Below are 9,900 nucleotides of genomic sequence, written 5' to 3' on the forward strand. Positions count from 1 at the left end.
GGGTTTGAACCGCCGGCCTTCTGGTTAGCAGTCAAGTGCCTTAGTCACTACGCTACCAGAGCTCCCTAACAGGCACTAGTAACAGACAAATGAAATACTATTTAGCCCTTGAGAAGCTCATACTTAGAGAAAGTTATGTCGACAAGGCTCTACTATTTCTGAGATTTGGAAGAATTTATATAGTGTTTTGTATGAGAATTTTCATTATTAACAATGCCTGCCCTGTGTAGTGATATGGACACATCTATGTTTTAAAAATACCAAACCAAACTCACTGCCACTGAGTTGGTTCAGACTCACAGTGACCCCTACTGGGCTTCCAAGGCAGTGAATTCCTATGGAAGTAGACTGCCCTATCTTCCTTTCATGGAGTGACTGGTGGGTTTGAACCGCCAACCTTCTGGTTACCAGTCAAATGCCTTAGGCACTATACCAGTACTAAAGGATCTATATATCTAGGCAACATGGGACAAGAGAAAGAACTCCAGACCTTGGGTTTGATACAGACTTTTCCAATTACTAGGCTATATGACCCTGACTCTCATTGTATTTTTTTAATTTTTATTGTGATTTGAGTGGAAGTTTACAGAGCAAATTCATTTTCCATACAGCAATCCATACACATTTTGAGTCTCAAGTTTTAAACAATGAAAGGACCATTACTTTTCAAAAGAATATCTATGGTAGACCTATTCTGTACTGGGATTGTTCTGGGTGCTTGGGAATGATCAGTAAAACCAACCAAACCAAAGATCTCTGTACTAATGTCCACTTGTTTTCTCTTCTTGTTAATTTACATTTTTCAATTATCAAAAAATGTAAACATAAAATAAAGAAAAACAATGTGTCCAATATTCTCCAGATTTTAAATATTAATATTTGGTCATACTTGCATCATATTTTAAGGAAATAAAACATTACAAAGTTTAGGTTCATCTCTCCTTCCTACATCCCCAGAGATAACTAATCAGTACCCTGAGTTGGAGTACAATCTCTGCACTCTTTTTTTTAAGAGTATGAGTAGTTTAATTTTTTCATAAGTGGTCATGTTATATGTATCTTTGATTTTTTTAATTCAACATTGTTTTTGCGATTTATCCATGTAGAATTATACAGATTTAATTCATCAGCTTTAAATGCTTTAGAGTATTCCATTTTCTCATTGAAGCAGACTTCTTCCAATTTTTGTTACAGACAAATAATGTGGCAATCACATTTTTTTATGCATCCCCTTTTATATATATGAACACGTCTCTAGGAAAATTTCTAAAAGTAGAGTAAAAGTATTTTTAATTCTGCCAGATAATATCAAATTGGTCCCTAAAGTGGTTCTACCAAATTTATTCCTGCCAGTCATATATCTCCCCCCTTTTTCTTATATCCTTTTAAACACTTGGCATTATTTTTTGCTATATTCTGATGGGCATGAAATAGCACATGTGCATTTTTGCCACTGTTATGGGTCTGAAATGGTGGCTTCAATGTCACGTGCAGAGCTGTAATTTTATCTTCCATTTGTAAGGTTCCTGCACTAGAGGAGAATCACTAAACCACTCACCTGCCGGCCAACTCGGTCAGGAGGAGGCCACAAAGCATCGTCTTCTTTGGTGATTTCACTGTCATCAATTATTCTCTTCAGTTCTTCCATCACACTTTTATGTACATAAGCCTGAAAGCAAGTTAAAAAACAGAATTTAAATGGTATCCCCAAGTAGTTCCCTGACTCTGGTAGAGATGACAGATGAAACGAATGCTCCCGAGACTTGTTTGCGGCACCTCTGTTTGTGGGAAGACATTTAGGCTTGATCACAGACAGCGTGCATGCTGGAGAAGAGGGACAGGATCAGAAGTATCCATCTACTAGCTGTTACCATCTCTTGGCACATCCTTTTCACAATGACTTTCTCTATGCCATATACCCAACCCAGACCTGAACCCAAAATAGAAGATCTAGGTCATCATTAAATACTTTTGCCTCACACCCTGGTTATTTTTAACTAGATGACATGCTTCTTAAGAGCAGACATGTATCTTTTAAAATACATTCTACATACTGCCTTAGTTATCTAGAGCTACTATAATAGAAATACCACAAGTTGATGGCTTTAACAAACAAATTTATTCTCTCACAGTTTAGGATTTATTAAAACAGAAATTTATTCTCTCACAGTTAGTCTCCTAAACTAGATGTCTGATTTCAGGGTACCAGCTACAGTGGAAGGCTCTCTCTGTCAGTTCTGGGGAAGGTTTTTGTCATCCACCTTTCCCTGGGTCTAGGAGTTTTGCAATACACAGACCAAAGTACCAAGGATACACTCTGCTCCTGGCTCTTCTTTCTTGGTGGTAGGCAGTCCCTCTGATCTCTGTTCACATGTTTAGTCTCTTTTATATCTCAAAAAAGACTGACTCAAGATACAACCTAATCCTGTAGACTACATCCTGCCTCATTAACATAACTGCCACTAATCCTGCTTCATTAACATCTTAGAGGTTAGGATTTATAACTCATAACTACTTCAGATCACAAAATGGAGGATAATTACTTAATACTGAGAATCATGGCCTAACCAAGTTGGCACATATTTTTTGGGGACAGGATTTAATCCATGACACATACTAACACACATTGAAAAAAAAAATCAGGACGCTGTCATGTGGGTAAGCATGAAGTGACTGCTATTTAAGTTAAATATAATGGTATGAAAATAAATTAAATATAAAGATATTTTCACATGTGAAAGTGGTTAAAAGAAAAGAGTAGCTTTGATAAAGCTTTGAGGGTATAGACCAGAGCACAGTTACTTGAGAGATGAGAAAGGTGGTTTGAATTTACTGAGAAATTCACATTCTTATCTTTTACTAGTAGGGATGACTTTGAACAAGCCCCTTAGTTAATATCTGAGCCTTCATTTTCATATCTGTAAAGGCGGTACCCACTACCCATCCGTCATTTTGTTATACTGTGATGGCTTGTAGGTTGCTGTGATACTGGACACTATGTCACTGGTATTTCAAATACTAGCAGGGTTACCCATGGTGGTTAGGTTTCAGCAAATGTTCAGACTGTGAAATTAGGAAGAAGGGAGTGGTGATGTACTTCCAAAATTTAGCTAATCAAAACCTAAGGATCACAACAGAATACTGTCCTACTTGCTTGCTTTGAACAGGTCTTCAGGAGGGATCAATTGTTAGAGAAGGACATCATGTTTGGTGAAATAAAGGGCCAATGAGGGTGATGGAGACCTTTGGTGAGATGGACTGGCACAAGAGCCACAATGGACATGAACATGCCAGACCTGAACACTGTAAGGATGACACAGAGCTAAGTAACATTTCCTCTTGTTATATATAAAGTTGCTATGAGTTGGACTCAACTTGACAGCATTCATCTGTCTATCAAAGGGGATATAATACTACCCTTCACATGGGCTTACAATCAGTGTTAAGTAAGATCATGTATGTAAAATACTTTGTGCCAGGCCTGGCATCTAACACACATGAAATGAATGTTAACTGCTGTCCCATGCTTTCCTTCCCCAAGAGAATATACCCAGCATGTTAAATATAACATAGTTAATTGTACAAGAGCACTGAGGAGTTGCAAGGAGAGCAGGTTTTATTATCCCTGTTTTTTGTGGATGAAGAAACTGAGACTTCACTAGTTCAACCAGGGAACTTGCCCAAGGCCATATGGCTAGTAAATAGCAGATTCAGGGTTCAAACCAGACTCCAAATGACTGATTCAGCATTGTGAAAGAAAACACAAACAAAAGGAAGATTTGAAGAAGAATTTAGAAGCTGTCAACAGACGTCTACTTTCCTATTCTGTATCTTTCAATACCATTCCCAGAAAGAACAAAAACAACAAAGGCAAAAAGCTAAACTGTAGTGAGTGAAGGGCTTTCACAAGACTCATACCTCTTTTCTGATCATGACATCATTTTTGTAATTGCTGTTGTTGGCATATCTCAATTTCCCTGTAAGGAGCAAAAAACAAATTCAATGCACAATAAAAACATATCACTAAAAACATAATTAAAGCCACACAAACAGCAGAAGGCAAATTAGGTGACTGGGACCTCCTAAAAACGAAGTATCAAAAGACTACCAAAAGAGTAAAAAGGAGAACCTACACACTGGGAAATATTTTTGGCAATGACATATCAGACAAGGGACTAATCTTTAAAATTCTTAGAAAACTTCAACAAATCAAACAAGAAAACAAAGTAAAAAACTGGCAGAGGACATGAACAGGCACTTCAACAACAACATTCAGGCAGCCAACAAACACATGAAGATATGTTTGTGATGCTTAGCCATTGTTGTTGCTGTTATTTCCCGTAGAGTCGGCCCCAACTCATAGCAACTCTTCCCTGGGTTTCCGAGGCAGTATCACTACAGAAGTAGGATTGCCCAACCTTCCTTCCGAGGAATGGCTGGTGGGTTTGAACCGCCAGCCTTCTGGTTAGCAGTCAAGTGCCTTAGGCACTATGCTATCAGAGCTCCTGCTTAGCCATTAGAAAGATGCAAATCAAAACAATGAGACATCTCACCCAAGCATTAATAGCGAAGTTCAAAAAAAACAGAAAAAAACAAATGCTCGCAAGGTGTGAAGAGACTAGAACCCTCATACACCTCTAGCAGAACTGTAAAATGGTACTACCACTGTGGAAAATGGTATGGCTCTTCCTTAAAAAGCTGGAAATGCAAATACCATATAATCTAGCAATCCCACTACTATGTACATAACCTAGAGAAATAAGAGCCATGACATGAACAGATACATGCACACCCATGTCCACTGCAGCATTATTCACAATAGCAAAGAAATTAAAATAATCTAAGTGCCCATCAACAGATGAATGGATAAACAAACTATGGTACATACACACAATGGAAAATTGCACAACATTAAAAAATAAAGATGAATCTGCGAAACACCTCCTAACATGGATGAACCTGGAGGACATTATGCTGGGTGAAACTGGTCAATAACAAAATGACAAATATTGTATGAAACCACTACTCCAAAAAGTCATGATAAGAGTTATTCAGAGGAGCATTCTTTGAAGGTTACCTGGGGAGGGAAGGGAAGAGAGGGGAAGTCACTAACTAGAAGGTAGACCCATATTAACTGGGAGGAAGGGAAAGGAAATCTGTAAGAAGGAGGTCAGCACAAAATGATCAAGGCAAAGGAAAACACTGGGAGGAGCACAAGAGTTAAAAGACAACAAAAGTGAACACTATTGCGTACACAATCCTGCAATAACAGAATATCAGTAATCTATGGGTAGATTGGGAGCTCTGGTGGCATAGTGCATAGACACTCAAGCTGAACAGGGGTGGGAAGGTGAATGGGACCAAAAAAAGGAAGGACAAAAACACAGGACTATCAGGGGTTGTTTAAGATGTATCCTAACTTTCTCTTCAAACTGTCTAATAGATTTACTCTTTAAACCTTTGTTATTTCAGCTTAAGTCTTTTCAGTTCTTCACTGTAGGCTATAAACAGCCTCACACAGCCAAAAGTACAGCTGACACTGACCTCTGTTTCTTGCAAAAGGCAGCTCAGATGTGCTAAAAAATACAAGCAGACTCTTTTGTGAGCTTGGGCAAATCACAGCTGTAAGAGTTAATATCACTACCTGAAAACAGGGATAGTAATTGATAACTTACCTGGAACAGGGCCTCCAGAGGCTCAAGTGAGTTGTGAAAGAAATTTGAAAACTGTAAAGTGCTAGTTATACATATTATCATATGGTCACACAACCATCTAATCTATTTCTGTGATGGAAAGGTTGTGCTTCTATAACCAAATTCTGTGGTACACAAGGCCCTTTGTGAGTTTCCATGTGTGCCATCCAACAAGCTAAGCTGCATGTATGGGGAAGGGGGGGGTGAAGAAGAAGATAAAAGGAAATAGATGACTTGGTTTCTACTATGTAGAATAGCAGACACACATGTAAAACTAGCTAAATTTATTCTAGGAGCACCTACACGATTTCTCTGCTTGTGTTTCCGCTTTGGTTCATTCTCCACACAGTGGACAAAGTGATATAGTAACAGACCTGATTACTCTAATGCACTGATACTGCCAATGGCACCCCAATGCCTTCCTAAAAAAATCCAAACTTCTCAACATGGCATACTGCAAAATGAAGTCCCCATCTGCCTTTCCAGCCTGTCGTGAAATACTCTGTTCTCCACAAAGTTGGAAGTAACCAAATTACTTAGTTTCTGTAAGAAACATCCCAAGCATTTTTTGGTTTTCAGACCTTTTGCTTTCAGCTTGCCTCCTGAAAGTGAAGAAGATTTGAAGCACTTACTAATGAAGATCAAAGACTACAGCCTTCAGTATGGATTACACCTCAACATAAAACAAAAATCCTTACAACTGGACCAATAAGTAACATCATGATAAAGAGAAAAAAGACTGAAGTCAAGGATTTCATTTTACTTGGATCCACAATCAATACCCATGGAAGTAGCAGTCAAGAAATCAAATGAAGTATTGCACTGTGTAAATCTGCTGCAACAGGCATCTTTCGAAGTGTTGAAGAGCAAAGATGTCACTTTGAAGACTAACCCCAGCCATGGTATTTTCAATAGCTTCATATGCAAGTGAGATGGACAATGAATAAAGAAGACTACAGAATAAATTATGTATCTGAGTTGTGGTGCTGATGAAGAATATTCAATGTACTACAGGCTGCTAGAAGAACGAATCTGTCTTGGAGGAAGTATAAGCCAGAATGCTCCTTAGAAGTGAGAATGGCCAGACTTTGCCTCACACATACTTTGGTCACATTGTCAGAAGGCACCAGTCCCTGGAAAAGGATATCTTGCTAGGTAAAGTAGAAGGTCAGCAAAAAAGGGGAAGACCCTCAATGAGATGGACTGACATATTGTCAGCATAATGGACATGGCAATGATTGTGAGGATGGTGCAGGACTGGGCAGCATTTTATTCTGTTGTACACAGGGCAGCTATGAGCTAAAACTGACTCCACAGCACTAACAACAGACCCTTTGCTGTTAATGCTGTGCAAAATGTGTTCCTGACTCTAACCAACTCTTATACATACCTAGACTCATCTCCCACCGCTTTCAAGTCATTTCATTCAGGAAGCCTTCCCTGAACCTCAGGCTAGATTAGGTGCCCCATTTCTACCATAGCATCTAGTATAGGTATCCCCTGTTTTTCAAATATTTGCTTTACGCCATTCCATTTTTACGAAGTACTTGTTTTTTCTTAACGGAAAGAAACCCAGAGAAGATTTCTGCTTTCACACAAAAAGGTGAAAATCGAAATTACCGTTCAGGGTTAAAGAAGCAGAATGCACCCACAGTAGAGTGGTGTTACCAAATTCTTTCCCCAGGAACTACACTCAGCGTCGGAGCATCAAGCCACCATAGCTTTGAACTGTGTCTGTAAATATTACATGCCAGTGTTATTTTACGTTTTATGTGTTATTTAGTATGATCTGGTAGATTATTTTTTTGGGTATGAAAACACTCAAAAACTTCTCCCATATAAATGAATATTAATTACTTCTTTGCTTTACACCATTTTCAGCTTATGAAAGCTTTCATAGGAGTTCTCCTTTTGGATAGTGGGGGGAATCTGTATGCTGTTTGTCTCTGCCTGTCTCCTTCACAGTCAGGGCTTATCAGAGTCATCTTTTTTAACTTTGTATTGTGATCTGGGTGAAAGTTTAGAGTAAATCAGACTTCCATTCAACTGTTCATACACAATGTTTCATGACACGCATTGCCATCTCCACAATGTTACAGCACTCCTCCCACTTCCTCCATGTTTACCATTTCCATTTATCCTTTTTCCTTTCCTCTTCTGCCTTCTGAGCCTTATCCCTAGGCAAACGCTGCCCTTTTGATCTCATATGGTTAATTGTCCTAAGGAGTGCATACCTTCCTGTTACTGTTCACCTTATAGACCTGTCATTTGGCTGAAAGTTGAGCCATGGGGGTGAGTTCAGTTCCAGGTTTGAAGGGTGTCTAAGGGCTAAGAGCCTTGGGGGTTCCACCAGTATCAGACCAGTATGCCTGGTCTTTTTTATTATTTTTAGTTTCGTTCCACATTTTTCTCCCACTCTATCCAGGACCTTCTATCGTGATCCCTTTCAGAGTGGTCAGTTGTGGTAGCTGGCTACCATCTAGTTCTTCTGGTCTCAGGGTCATGGAAGCTGAAGTTCACGTGGTCCATTAGTCCTTTGGACTAATTGCATCTTTGATTTTCTTCACTCTTCTTTGCTTCAGTTGGGGAGAAACCAATAGTTGCACCTTAGCTGGCTGTTCACAAGCTTTTAAGACCCTAGTGACTACCAGTGAAGTAGGATGTAGAACATTGTCTTTGTGGTCTATGTTATGCCAAGTGAACTTTATATACCCTGAGAGTATGGTCCTGAGCTTCCAGGCCCAGCCACTCATTCCCCCAAGGTATTTGGTTATGGCTAAGAAGTTTTCATAACTCTTTCCGCTGTATGATCTACTATATTCATGGATATATTTGTAGCACAGGCAACAACATATGCGAAAATATTCTGTCAAATCTATATATATTCACAGGTGTAATCCCTTTTGCCTTCCTACTCTTATTCAGCTTGCATAACTATCTACGTATCCACTCATAGATCATTGTTATTACAGGTATGGTAGGATTCTGTTATGTGATATTTACCTTTGTTGTCTTTAACCCTTGTGCTCCTCCCAGTGTCTTCCTTCACTTTGATCTTTTTTGTGCTGACCTCACTCTCATTGTATATTACCTTTCCCTTCACCCAAGTTAATATAAGTCTACCCTCTAGTTAGAAATTTACCCTTCTTTTCCCTCTCACTCCTGGTAACCATCAAAGAATATTTCTTTCTATGTGTAAACTTTTTCTTGACTTTTTATAATATATGTATATTATATATGATATAATATTTGTCCTTTTGTGATTGGCTAACTTCACTCAGCATCATGTCTTCTAGGTTCACCCATGTTACTCTTTAACACTGCACAGTATTCCATTGTGCATATGCACCATAGCTTGTTTATCCACTCATCTGTTAATGGGCACTTAGGTTGTTTCCTTATGTTTCCTACTGTGAATGGTGCTGCGATGGACTTGGGAGTGTCAGATTCATTGTTGTACTCCCTTTTAGTGGAAGTTTTCTGTCAGGTTTGATTTCTTTCTTTCACCACAGCCGCTTCTCCTCAAATCCTTTCAATCAGCAAACCTCCACTAATGCTGTCTCCAACAGTGTTCTAAATCCTTCGCTTCACTTCTATTATCACTCTAGTTCCAACCAACATCCCTTTTTGTCTTGACAAGTGTAACTCTCCTAATAAGTATTGTTCATTCCACTCTTGCTCATTCTATACCCAACAGCGAGAACATTCAAAACTAAAAGCATTCGAATTAAAAAAAAAAAAAAAAAAAGCCACTATACCCTACACATAGATAGAATCAGTGGGGCGTACACAAGAGCGTTCCTGTCAGTCTGTAGTTTCCCGCCTCAGGCCTAGTCCCCGCTGCGGAGGCCGCTCTTACCGTCGGGTCGGAACTCAAACTCCAGGAACTCGTGGCCGAACTTGCCTTTGTGACCCACGTAGTAGCGCAGATAAAAATCACTCTCCATTGCTCGCAAAAGCCAACCGAGACCGATCTTCTATAGTAAGCTGCAACGCCGCTGTCTGCGCCTGACAGTGACGTAGAGGGCGACGCACGGAAGTGACAATCAGCAACACGAACTCCGGTCGCCGAAGGATGTTGCTTTCGCCTCCGCCCCTTCTTTCCAGACTCGGAAACAGGAGGCGGGTAATACTGCCCCGCCCCCTTTCACCTGGAAATGGGTTTAAGACTGAGCGTTTGGACCCGCTCAGGGTCTGGGGGGGTGTT

At 39.6% G+C, this 9,900-nt stretch overlaps 1 protein-coding gene across 1 annotated transcript in view; it reads right to left on the reverse strand.

Moving 5' to 3' along the window:
* MAGOH (mago homolog, exon junction complex subunit) overlaps positions 1-9,640 on the reverse strand; it is an 11,256-nt gene extending 1,616 nt beyond the window's left edge. Inside the window, exons 1-3 of the mRNA XM_007945919.2 lie at positions 9,553-9,640; positions 3,919-3,977; positions 1,559-1,669 (exon numbers count right to left, since the gene is read on the reverse strand). Coding sequence (XP_007944110.1) covers positions 1,559-1,669; positions 3,919-3,977; positions 9,553-9,640 — 258 coding nt within the window. The remainder of the gene's footprint in view (positions 1-1,558; positions 1,670-3,918; positions 3,978-9,552) is intronic.
* Positions 9,641-9,900: the final 260 nt, after the last annotated feature.

Source organism: Orycteropus afer, unplaced genomic scaffold, assembly GCF_000298275.1.
Source record: "Orycteropus afer afer isolate SDZICR_OR568_19922 unplaced genomic scaffold, OryAfe1.0 scaffold00145, whole genome shotgun sequence".
NCBI classification, from domain to species: domain Eukaryota; kingdom Metazoa; phylum Chordata; class Mammalia; order Tubulidentata; family Orycteropodidae; genus Orycteropus; species Orycteropus afer.